Raw genomic sequence first — 12,500 nt, 5'->3', positions numbered from 1 at the left:
TTTTTTGCCAATGTAAGGTGGACTTAATAAATACCTGAACACTCGTTTCACGTATACTACGCCATTTCGTTCAATTTTACCTTGTTAAAAAGAATTCAGACCTTTACAAATGTAGATTAAAATTTAATAAGGATTGGTACCTTGACAAAATATTTTGTTTCGCAAATGCAGTACTACCTTTCAATAGTTAACATGATTTCGTCAATTTAAACATGACTTAAAATATGAAATGAAAAACCCACAAAAATCTACTGAAACCGCGATATACGTATCTTGCACTTTCTCGACTATTTTCCCCTCGTTCAAAACAAGACGACAAAACCTCCACAAATGAAAAGTCAAAACTGAAAACTTATAAGTATCATTGCACTATGTTTCGTTTCGAAACTATCAGGAGTATTCCTCAGTGAGCACTCCTCCTCATCAGTCCTCATCACTGGCAGTCCAGCGGACCCAGTACTTCAGCCATCTCGGGGCAGGAGGCGGTGTAGTCCCTCAGCTTTGAACACTGATCCTCGTCCCCAGAGCAGAAGAAGTCCAAACAGGCGCTGGTGGCCGTGGTCACGCGGATGTCTTTGAAGGTCTCGTCGAAGCATCTGACGATGGCGGGGTCTGCCATCATGGCGAAGCACTTGTTGAAGGCAGTCTCTTTGGCATCGTCACACGCTATGTACTTGCCCATCACTGTGGGACACATGGGGTCCTGGTCTCCTTCCCTGTAACCATGGAGGACAGACACGTAGAAGTAAAATGAGGAGGAGGAAGAATGGAAGAGGAAGAGGAAAGGGAGAAAGAGAGAAAGGATGTTCAGGAAGAGAGGAGGAGGAGAAGAAGAAGGCAAGAGAGAAAGAAAGAGAGGAGAAAGAGAGTGACAGAAAAGGAGAAACTGACAGATAACAAGAAGAAGAAGAAGAAGAATGGATACTTATATAGCACACTATCCAGAAATCTGCTCTACGTGCTTTACGAAACACACGGTTTTCTGCACAACACATTACATCGATGTTACTTATACTCACTAAAATGTAACTAGTAATTAGATATATAGACAGACAAACAGATAAACGGAAAGACGGATAGAAAGAAGGAACGGACGGAAAACTTACGCGATGTTGTATGTCATGTGGTCCAGCACAGCGAACAGGCCCATCGTCTGTTCCTCGATACTGTATTCCCCGCCGTGCTCAGCAATGCTGGTGGTGTCATCCACAGTGGAGCATAGAGTGGCTGGGAAAACGGTGCTGGGGTCATAGATCAGGTCAGAGGAATCCACCTGAGGTCAAGGTCAGACGGTCAGAAGACCTGCTAGCATCACTTGTATTACAGTAAAGTAAAATAATTAAAAGGAACCCCAGAGTTCAGCTTTCGTTTCAGTTTAAAGGAAACAGTGAAACATTTCAGTGTTCAAAACTGTTATTTTTCTCTTACCCTTTTTGGGTATGGACCAAATAATTTTGATGTTTGTTGTGATGCAATCTTTTCTGTCACATTTATTTAGAATGTTCTTCTTTTCATGCTTGCAGATTTGTTTGTTCTGTTTGTGTCAGCATCCTTTCGCATGCAAGACTGCACTGAAAATAGAATGTCAGTTACATAGAGGACACTGAGAACATGAAAATATTATTTTAGAAACAGAGTGAAAGAAAAGAGCAAATCAACTAGCAAAGTAAACACATGAAAGGAAAGAAACACACACACACACACACACACACACACACACACACACACACACACTCAATCACTCCCTCACTCACTCATTCACTCACTCACTGATATACACATACATTCAAATGTTTTTTCAAACAAGTACTGTGTCATCACCTTCACCGTCTATTGTTGATACCTTCGCTAACGCCACTGTCACAATCATGATCGTTGTTGTTGTCGCCCCCCATTTCTCGTTTCTTTTTCTCTCTCACATTTTTCTCTTAGATTTGCATTAGGAACAGACAAGAACCCAACACTGATGGCAAGAGAAATATTTTGGATTGAAAACAGGGGGATTTCCAACGCTTTCTCACACATTGTGAGAAATCGTGGGGGCGCCCCCAACGATTTCTCGCAATTGAGAGAAAACGTGGGAGGGGAACGACCACACTTTCTCGGAATCCCACGATGTCTCTCACATTGAGAGAAATCATGGGATTGCGAGAATCGTCAGGTTACACCCTTCCTTGTTGTCCCCAGCTCACCTTCAGGAATACTCCAGGTTGCACGTGCTGCATGATGCCTACATTCCTGTCCACTGGACGGAACTGCAGGCGCACGGAGGTGTAAGTCACCTCCAGAGTGGCCATCCGCTTCTTGGGGTCGTAACTGATCTGGACACGGTCCTGCATCGTCTCAGTAGGGGTACCCACCCTCCAGTTGGTTCCCTGGTGGAGATGATGCACGTCAACAGAGCGAAAATCATCATTAAGAGAGAGAAAAAAAAGAGAACAACCTCCGAAAATGGAGTATGGCTGCCTACATGGTGAAATAAAAATGATCATACCATAAAAAGCCCACTCATACGATTTCAAGTGAAACTGGGAGTTGCAGCTCACGAACGCAAATGAAGCAGAAGAAGAAGAGAACATGCTGGAATAAAACACTTTATTGTGATGATACCTTTAATATTTACATGTCACATAACAATATATACAAATATAAAAAAAATGACGAGAAATGAGAAGAGGCAAAAAAGCGCTAACTGGCAGAAGACTGTATGCATGTATACTTTGCACGGCCAAAGAAATGGCTGTGATTTTCAGTCTTCGGGAAGTGTGAATGTGTATACGTTACTTTGTGCTTTAAAATTAGGATAATGTCTTGACAAATTTGTCAGCATAGATCTATATGATACGATTAATGAATGGCGTCGTTAATTTGAAATATCCATATTGTAATTCATTTGCTTTTGGAGAAAAAATAAACAACCCAAAATCCACACACATGCATTCATGTTTTGTTTTTTTTTACTCTGTGTATTCTGAATGGCGCGTGTTTGTTCATGTTTGAAGAAGGGGAATTCAGGAAACACACACACACACACACACTCACACACACACACACACACACACACACACACACACACACACACAATCACACACACACACACACACACATGCACATACACACACACAATTTCGTTTTGCCCCATCTCCTTAACTCACTCAGTACGGCCAGCCCTCTCTTCTCCTCTACACAGACCCCTCGGATGTCCAGTGGGTGTCTGAATGACCCAAACTTTCGCTTCCGTCGTCAGAATTGTGGTATTCTTTGTCAACATTCACGTCTTCAGTATAAGAGCCTTCCGCTTGCAATATTTTGATGGTGGTAACTGGGGTGAAACGCTGTTAACGTCGTCTCTTTCGCCGTTCGTACTGAGAGAGTTAACCTTTTGCCTTATCTATCAATTTTTGTCCTGATCTGTCTCAGTACCTTATGCACCTTTTTACCCCATCGTTTTTGTTTACCCTTTGTTATTGCCCCCATCTGTTTCCAACAAAACAGACAAAAAGACCAACGTACATTCTCAATGAGGAGTTCCCCAGTGTAGTACGCGTTGGAAGACTGGGCCACAGAGTCCTTGAAGAAGGTGACGATGACGCCGACATCGGAGACGTAATACCGGCCATGGTGCGACCGCTGACTGTTGCCTGCGTGGATTTCTATCTGGATTTCTTGGTAGAAAGGCGCCCTGAGGCATAAAACCGCACGTGCTTGAGTGCATGTAGGGGCGCGTGCTCGCGCGCGCACGTACACACACATACACACACACAAATACACTCACACACACACGAACACGCACGTAAACACACACACACACGCATACACACCAGCATTTTTCTTTATCACGAACGCAACACACACACAGGTATAGATAGATTGATATAGATAATCATAATATGGATACATACATCAAATATACATTTAGATTGATATATATATAATATATATATATATATATATATATATATATATATATATATATATATATATATATACATATCTAAAGGTGGGAACCCACAAAGCACACAAATAATCCTTCTGTACTTGGAATGCTACTCACGTGTCAGAAACATCGTCGCCAGAACATAGTCAAAGTCCAATGTTTCCATGTATGAAGAAATCGGAAAGCGACACTTAGGCCTGAGTCGCCTTCGTGCAGATTTGTAGCTATGGCTGCCAGTGTATTCCCACCTGCCACTTTGCCACTCGCCTGTCGCCACAGGACTTGAGGAGAGGAGGAGATAACAGGGTGTGAAGTCATGAATTTCGTAGTAAATTTCGATTTCAGTGAGTGAGAGACTGCACAACGTCGTCAGCCTTACTCTTTCCACGACATCATTGTAATCCAGAAGAAGGACAGGGCCAATACGTCTGGCACTGATGGCGTCGCAGGAGTTCTCAGAATGATGTTGCATTGCAACAACACGCCACCTTAAGTACTCCGACTGAATTTATTCTCCGGGAGTTCTCCCCAGGCCTTCCTTATGAGCGAGTACAGCCGCCAGGCAATGAAGGTTTGGGATCACAGTTGTCATTCTCCACGGCAGGCTACCATCCCTGGTTAACCAGACCTGTCTACCCGGCTAATCAACCCATAACCGGGGGTTGTTTCGTTGGCACCGGGCTGCATCCACAAGCCTATGGGCCTGGGGCTTGTTGTGGAGACATCATGTACTGATGGAGAAAGACTCACGCACTCGGCTCTCCCTTTCGCGGTGCTGTAAAAATAACAGGAGTGCTAGCCACGACAAGGCCAAAAGGTGATGCACATCTGCGAAGTGAGACACTACTTCAGCGCACTTGTCGCGTCACACAACCTTTGACCACACACACACACACACACGCGCGCGCGCGCGCGCGGGGGCAGGGGAGGTGCGTGCGCGCGCGCGCACACACACACACATACACACACACACAGCATGTATGCCCTTGGGGCTTACTTACTCAGAGTCCAAGTAGTCATTAGTCACTCGAAGGTTGGCGACGAGGTAAGCACAAGGGATGGCCAGTGAAGCAGTCTGACCCCCGAAAGTCTGCACGTGAGGGTCGCCAGCGATTTCACAATGGTACGTGGAATCTGCAGACATTATACCTGTGGCTTAATCTCGGGAGCAGATAACTAATAACGCTTGCATACACATGTGCATGAATAACAGGCACACGCAGATACAGATTCACAGAGAGAGAGAGAGAGAGAGAGAGAGAGAGAGAGAGAGAGTACATCGTCTCAAATGGTGTTTATTCTTAGTGCAAATATTCGAAAGTCAACAAATAAACAACCACAAAATAAATAAGATTTATCTCTCCCCACCCCCACCGCTGCCAACACACACACATACACACACACACGCGCGCGCACGCTGTTAAGTCTGTTAAGTCTTTCTGAAGAGATATTATATCTTAGTGATGACAACTGCACATGAAAACATACAAAGGAGTGGTTTAGTGGTAACGTGTCTGCCAAAGAAGCGAGAGAACCTGAAGGTCCAGGATTGAATCCCACACTCGTCAGAACTTTCTCCCCTCTGCTACACCCTGATTGGTTGTCTGAACGCCAGTCATTCAGATGACACGACGCACTGATTGGTTGTCTGAACGCCAGTCATTCAGATGACACGACGCAATAATTGGTTGTCTGAACGCCAGTCATTCAGAAGAGACAATGCACTGATTGGTTGTCTGAACGCCAGTCACTCAGATGACACGACGCAATAATTGGTTGTCTGAACGCCAGCCATTCAGATGACACGACACACTGATTGGTTGTCTGAACGCCAGTCATTCAGATTACACGACTCACTGATTGGTTGTCTGAACGCCAGCCATTCAGATGACACGACTCACTGATTGGTTGTCTGAACGCCAATCATTCAGATGACACGACACACTGATTGGTTGTCTGAACACCAGTCATTCAGATTACACGACTCACTGATTGGTTGTCTGAACGCCAGTCATTCAGATGACACGACGCACTGATTGGTTGTCTGAACGCCAGCCATTCAGAAGAGACGATGCACTTAGCACGGCCATGTGGTCCGATAGCTTGCCTGACTCAGTAGAGTGATGGCCTAGATGTAACGCGTCCGCTTAAGAAGCGAGAGAATCTGAACGCACTGGTTCGAATCCCGGCATAGTTGCCGGTATTTTCTCTCCCTCCACTAGACAATGAGTGGTAGTCTGGACTCTGGCCGTTCGAATGACACGGCAAACCGAGGTCCCGTGTGCAGCATGCACTTAGCGCACGTAAAAAAAACTACGGCAACTATAGGCCTGTCCCCTGGCAAAATTCTGTAGAAAAATCCACTTCGATAGGAAAACAAATAAAACAAGAGAGGCAAGGCCTTCAAGACTCACTTGTGATACACTTTTTAAAAAAATCCAAGCTTTTTATGTATTGAGTATAATGCATTTACTATTATATTTATATTTTTTATATTCTCTAAACATGGCACTTTGATCTGATATTCGACCCAACAAAAGATCTGTCATTATTATCATTTTTTGTTCAAACAGGAACTTCTTTTGCTAAGCATGGACGTTTTGTTTTTTGCAAACGTTTTGGTGCAGACAGTAAAACAAGGGAAATTACTCTGCTGGGGACTTAGTTTGCTTTAAACTGATCTTTCTCATCTTAAACATTACATTTTGAAATTATACTCAATACATAAAAAGCTTGGATGTTTTTTAAAAAGTGCATCACAAGTGAGTCTTGAAGGCCTTGCCTCTCTTGTTTCAAAATGTAATGTTTAAGATGAGAAATATCAGTTTAAAGCAAATTAACTCCCCTAGCATTACAGAGTAATTTCCCTTTTTACTATCTGCACCAAAACGTTTGCAAAATAAATAAAAGTTCCATGCTTAGCAAAAGAAGTTCCTGTTTGAACAAAAAATGATAATAATGACTGCTCTAGCTGTTGGGTCAGAATATAAGATCAAAGTGCCAAGTTTAGAGAATACAAAAAATATAAATATAACAGTAAATGCAGTTTGCATATAATTAGGCTTCATTCTTTATTTTTTTTGTGCCCATCCCAGAGGCGCAATATTGTTTTAAACAAGATGACTGGAAAGAACTGAATTTTTCCTATTTTTATGCCAAATTTGGTGTCAACTGACAAAGTAGTTGTAGAGAAAATGTCAATGTTAAAGTTTACCACGGACACACAGACACACACAGACACACAGACACACACACACACACACACACACACACACACACACACACACACACACACACAACCGAACACCAGGTTAAAACATAGACTCACTTGTTTACACAAGTGAGTCAAAAAACTACAGGCAGGAGAAAAAAAAAGGGGGTGGGGGTGGGCGTTGAGGAGAGGGGTTGGCGGGGGGTGGGCGGGGGGTGGCGCTCTCAGTGTAGGGACGCGTTCTCACTGGATAGAACAGCCTGAATTTCACACAGAGAAATGTGTTATGACAAACCAAAAAAAGAGTAATACAATACAATACAATACAGTTTCTCTCTTTTCCATTTGTGAAGTGATCTCTTGTTGAAGATGCCGGGTAGACTCATGCCGACTCACCTCATCTCTGTGGCTGCTCTTATTAACTTACCAGAGCTGAAACCTGCAGGGTAGGCTGAGACTCTATAGGGGCCATGACGCATGATGGTCACGACAGCCTGGAAGCTGACAGGGTCTTTGTGGGACAGGTGATGGAAGCCGGGCCCTGGCTGGTTCAGCAGAAGGACGGAGTTGGTTCCTGCAACTTTCTGGAGGACAACAAGAACAACACAACACAACACAATTAGCAACAGACAAAGGTGTTCGCTGGAAGTGGAGTTACACATACATCCTCGTGGTCATCCAGGAACGCTGTGACGAAAAGACGAGAGAGCCTGGTGGGGGGAGGGGAAGGGGGTTCGTGGGTTGTGGAGTAGAGGGTGGAGATGGTTGGTGGGTTCTGGGTTGTGGAGAAGAGGGTGGAGGGGGAGGGGGGGGAGGTAGGGGGGTTGGTGGGTTGTAGGGAAGAGGGTGGAGGGGGGGGATGGAGGGGGAGGGGGGAAGGGGGTGGAGGTGGGCGGTAGGGGGGTGGTGGGTTTGTGGAGGAGGGTGGAGGGGGAGTGGGGGAGGTAGGGGGGTGGTGGGTTGTGGGGAAGAGGGTGGAGGTGGGCGGTAGGGGGGTGGTGGGTTGTAGGGAAGAGGGTGGAGGTGGGCTGTAGGGGGGTGGTGGGTTGTAGGGAAGAGGGTGGAGGTGGGCGGTAGGGGGGTGGTGGGTTGTGGGGAAGAGGGTGGAGGTGGGCTGTAGGGGGGTGGTGGGTTGTGGGGAAGAGGGTGGAGGTGGGCGGTAGGGGGGTGGTGGGTTGTAGGGAAGAGGGTGGAGGTGGGCGGTAGGGGGGTGGTGGGTTGTGGGGAAGAGGGTGGAGGGGGGGGGGATGGAGGGGGGGGGTTGGTGGGTTGTGGGGAAGAGGGTGGAGGGGGGGATGGAGGGGGAGGGGGGTGGTGGGATGTGGGGAAGAGGGTGGAGGTGGGCGGTAGGGGGGTGGTGGGTTGTAGGGAAGAGGGTGGAGGTGGGCGGTAGGGGGGGTGGTGGGTTGTAGGGAAGAGGGTGGAGGTGGGCTGTAGGGGGGTGGTGGGTTGTAGGGAAGAGGGTGGAGGTGGGCGGTAGGGGGGTGGTGGGTTGTGGGGAAGATGGTGGAGGTGGGCTGTAGGGGGGTGGTGCGTTGTGGGGAAGAGGGTGGAGGTGGGCGGTAGGGGGGTGGTGGGTTGTGGGGAAGAGGGTGGAGGGGGGGATGGAGGGGGGGGGTTGGTGGGTTGTGGGGAAGAGGGTGGAGGGGGGGGATGGAGGGGGGGGGGGGTGGTGGGTTGTGGGGAAGAGGGTGGAGGGGGAGGGAAGGGAGGGGGGGGGGGGTTGGTGGGTTGTGGAGAAGAGGGTGTAGGTGGACGGTGTGGGAATGAAGGTTTCATTTTCCTTTTAGAAAAAGATACGGATTAAGTATACGTCCTTGGACCAGCCGCCGTGGCGAAGTAGTCAGCGTCGCGGACTGACGGCTGGGAGGACGCGGGTTCGAATCCCAGCGGAGGTGGGGTTTTCGGCCCGTGGCTGGCTCGTATCCAGAGTTGAGTGTGCTGTGGGCTTAAATGGGAAGACTGGGACTACACAGTCGAGTATCATCCACTTAACGGATGCGTCTTTGGGTGTGTTGCTCTAATTACCTGACCAACACTGCAAGTGTCTGTATCTCTCGGGCCTGGTTAACGCTGGATATCATTATGACAGGAAGCGTAGAGTACAGCCTTGTCACGCAGTCCCAAACGAAAATGGACCTCCATAGCAACATTGTCATCGTCATCGTCATCGTCATCTTCTTCCTCCTTCATCATCATCAATATAAACAAAACAATTTCAAAGTCTGTGGCCTTTCATGCCCTGCTCTCATGGTGACCTCAGTTTCGACACCCCTCCACTTCTGTGATTGGGGTGAGTCCTGTCAGTGTCTTCAGTGTCGGCAGATTCATGGGGGACTGTTGTTTGAGGGACGTGGTGGCGGTCTCCACATTGGGAGGGCCATTATTGTCGCTAGTAGTGGGCTTAGTAGGTGGTGTCCTAAGTACGTTGAATCAGAACATGCACCACATCACCGAAGTGACTCAGCAGCAGTGCAGGGTCTCCTCTGGTGTGTGGCCTCCTGGCGACCTAATATCGATGGTTCCTGCGGACTGCCGACGCTGAAACTGTGACGGACGAACCCGGGTTTGACCGTGTGCGGGGGAATCTAAATGAGCGGCGTGGGAGTAATGCCACTGAAACGGTGCAGATGATGGGGCAGCAAAACACACACAAAAAAACAACAACAAACAAACAAACAAAAAGTATACGTCCTTGTACAGTAGCAGTTTGCATGCTAGAGAATGTTTCGTTAATCATTACCTTCCGGAACCAAACAGCGCCAGGGAAATAGGAAGCACAATTAAATATAATGCCTGGCACTGAGGAGGTATAAAACAACACATCAAAGACATTTAGATGTTTGTAATAATAACAATAATAATGATGACGATGATGATCATGATGATGATACTACTACTACTACTACTACTACTACTACTACTACTACTTCTACTGTTACTAATAATGCCAATAAGTAGCAGTAGCAGTAACAGGAGCAGTAAGAAATAATGATGACGCCACTACTTATTATCATTAATAGAAGAAGAAGAAGATGAAGGAAAAGAATTATTATTATCATTATTATTATTATCAATAGAAGAAGAAGAAGAAGATAGCACTCTATCCACAAGTCTGTACAAAACACGTAACATTCTACATAACACTGTTCAGCTATTTTACAAACACGTACCAGAAATGCACCAAGTAAACTATGTTCCCACGTATCACACAAAATACATACATGCATACAAAGATACAAACATACATACATGCATACAAAGATACAAATATACTACATGCACACAAAGATACAAACACACATCCATGATTACAAAGATACAAACATACATACATACAAAGATACAAACACACATGGTGGTGTGTCCATCGAGATCGATGATGTTCATCGTTGTCATCCAGATGGGGGATGGGGGATGGGGGGAGGGTGGTGGTGGGGTGGGGGGAAGGATGCTCATGAATCTATCTGTGAGTGCGCAGATGGCTGAATAGTCCAATCTGCGCACGAAATGTTCGCTGACAGTTGGGGCAGACAAAGACAGGCATATCATTGTCAGGGAGCTTGTTTGCCCGTGACTTTCTGGCCTGCCTCTTCTCAACAGCTGCAGCAGTCCTGTTGGCCTCGCACAACCTGGCGCCTTTGTGCACAGCAGCGCGCCATTTGTCACGGTCCACTGCAGATTCCTCCCAGGAGTCAGGGTTGATATCAAACGCTTTCAGAGAGACTTTCAGAGTATCTCTGAAGCGCTTCTTCTGACCTCCGTATGATCTCTTCCCTTGTTGCAGCTCGCCATAGAAGAGCCTTTTGGGCAGCCGATGGTCTGGCATGCGCGCCACGTGTCCAGCCCAGCGAAGCTGGGACTGCATCAGGATGGTGAAGATGCTGGGAAGGGTGGCTTTTGCGAGCACCTCTGTGTCTGGGGTCTTGTCTTGCCACTTGATGTTCAGTAGCTTCCTGAGGCATGTTGTGTGGAAGTGGTTCAGCTTCTTGGCATGTCGTTGGTACACTGTCCAAGTTTCGCAGGCGTACAGTAGTGTGGGGAGAACTACTGCTCTGTAGACCTTTAGCTTGGTCTCAAGACTAATGCCTCTTCTGTTCCAGACATTTGCATTGAGTCTACCAAACGTTGCGCTTGCTCTTGCAATCCTGACGTTCACTTCATCGTCGATGGTCGCATTTCGTGACAGTGTACATGCATACAAAGATACAAACACACATACATGCACACAAAGATACAAACATTCATGCATACAAAGATACAAACATACATACAAAGACACAAACATACATACATGCACACAAAGATACAAACATTATATACATGCATTAACACCACCCTGGCACCAACCTTCCCACACACAAACACACATTTTTTTTTTTTTTACTTTAACATATTTCTTTCTGCTCTACACCTTTGCTTCAGGTTTGTCCTCACCTCGCCCACCCCCACCCCACCCCACCCCACCCCACCACATCACACACCACTCCAACCCCTGCCTTTATAAGATTTTTTGTTTAACTCACTCCATACGAACGGCGAAAGAGACGACGTTAACAGCGTTTCACCCCAATTACCACCATCAAAATATTGCAAGTGGAAGGCTCTTATACTGAAGAGGTGTTTGTTGACAAAGAATACCACAATTCTGACGACGGAAGCTAAAGGTTGGGTCATTCAGACACCCACTGGACATCCGAGGGGTCTGTGTAGAGGAGAAGAGAGGACTGGCCGTACTGAGTGAGTTAAAGTTGCCCCCCGCTGACAGGAGAATCAAATATGAGAGAAGACTAACGTTATCAAAGGCCAGACGCCTCTCACCATGTGTCCAATCGTAGCGAGGGGTTTTCCATCAAGCGTTAACCCCCCTGCCGAGTCCTGGTTAATGATGACACTCAGAACCTCTGCCGCTTGGTACCCGCTTCCGTCCGGGGAGAACGCCCAGGTGTAGTCCCGTGCGTACAGACCATGTGGAGCCACCAGAGACATGGCCTGGTGCATGTTGCCCTGGTAGTTGGCGATGGAGGCCATCAGAACAGGCTTGTTGGACACAAAGCTGTCCGGGCCCATTGGCTGCACATCCACTTCCTGAAAGTTGAGACGAACCAGTTTGATGTGTGTTGTTGTTGTTGTTGTTGTTGTTGTTGTTGTTGTTGTTGTTGTATTTTGTTTTTGTTTAGAGTTGTGGTATTTTCTCTGTTTGTCTGTGTGTCTGTCTGTCTATATCAAGTCTCTGTTACTTTCACGCATACAAATCGAAACCAACACTTGCTAAAATCAGTTTAGTACCAAAAGCCCCCCCCCCCGCCCCCCATCTCTTCCCCAACCCTTCCATTCTATCCTCGCACCCCT

General features: G+C 46.8%; 1 protein-coding gene across 1 annotated transcript in view; it reads right to left on the bottom strand.

Annotated features, from left to right (window-relative positions):
• Positions 1 to 12,500, bottom strand: part of LOC143301427 (uncharacterized) — a 21,638-nt gene that overhangs the window by 1,070 nt on the left and 8,068 nt on the right. The window contains exons 6-12 of the mRNA XM_076615713.1: positions 11,970 to 12,236; positions 7,576 to 7,732; positions 4,939 to 5,071; positions 3,514 to 3,682; positions 2,193 to 2,375; positions 1,107 to 1,273; positions 1 to 716 (exon numbers count right to left, since the gene is read on the bottom strand). The exon at positions 1 to 716 is cut by the window's left edge and continues 1,070 nt beyond it. Of these exons, the coding sequence (XP_076471828.1) occupies positions 434 to 716; positions 1,107 to 1,273; positions 2,193 to 2,375; positions 3,514 to 3,682; positions 4,939 to 5,071; positions 7,576 to 7,732; positions 11,970 to 12,236 (1,359 nt within the window). The 3' untranslated portion in view covers positions 1 to 433. The remainder of the gene's footprint in view (positions 717 to 1,106; positions 1,274 to 2,192; positions 2,376 to 3,513; positions 3,683 to 4,938; positions 5,072 to 7,575; positions 7,733 to 11,969; positions 12,237 to 12,500) is intronic.

Source organism: Babylonia areolata, chromosome 27 (genome assembly GCF_041734735.1).
Source record: "Babylonia areolata isolate BAREFJ2019XMU chromosome 27, ASM4173473v1, whole genome shotgun sequence".
NCBI classification, from domain to species: Eukaryota; Metazoa; Mollusca; class Gastropoda; order Neogastropoda; family Buccinidae; genus Babylonia; species Babylonia areolata.
The sequence above is the reverse complement of the archived record's forward strand: the minus strand, read 5'-3'. Positions and strand labels throughout refer to the sequence as shown.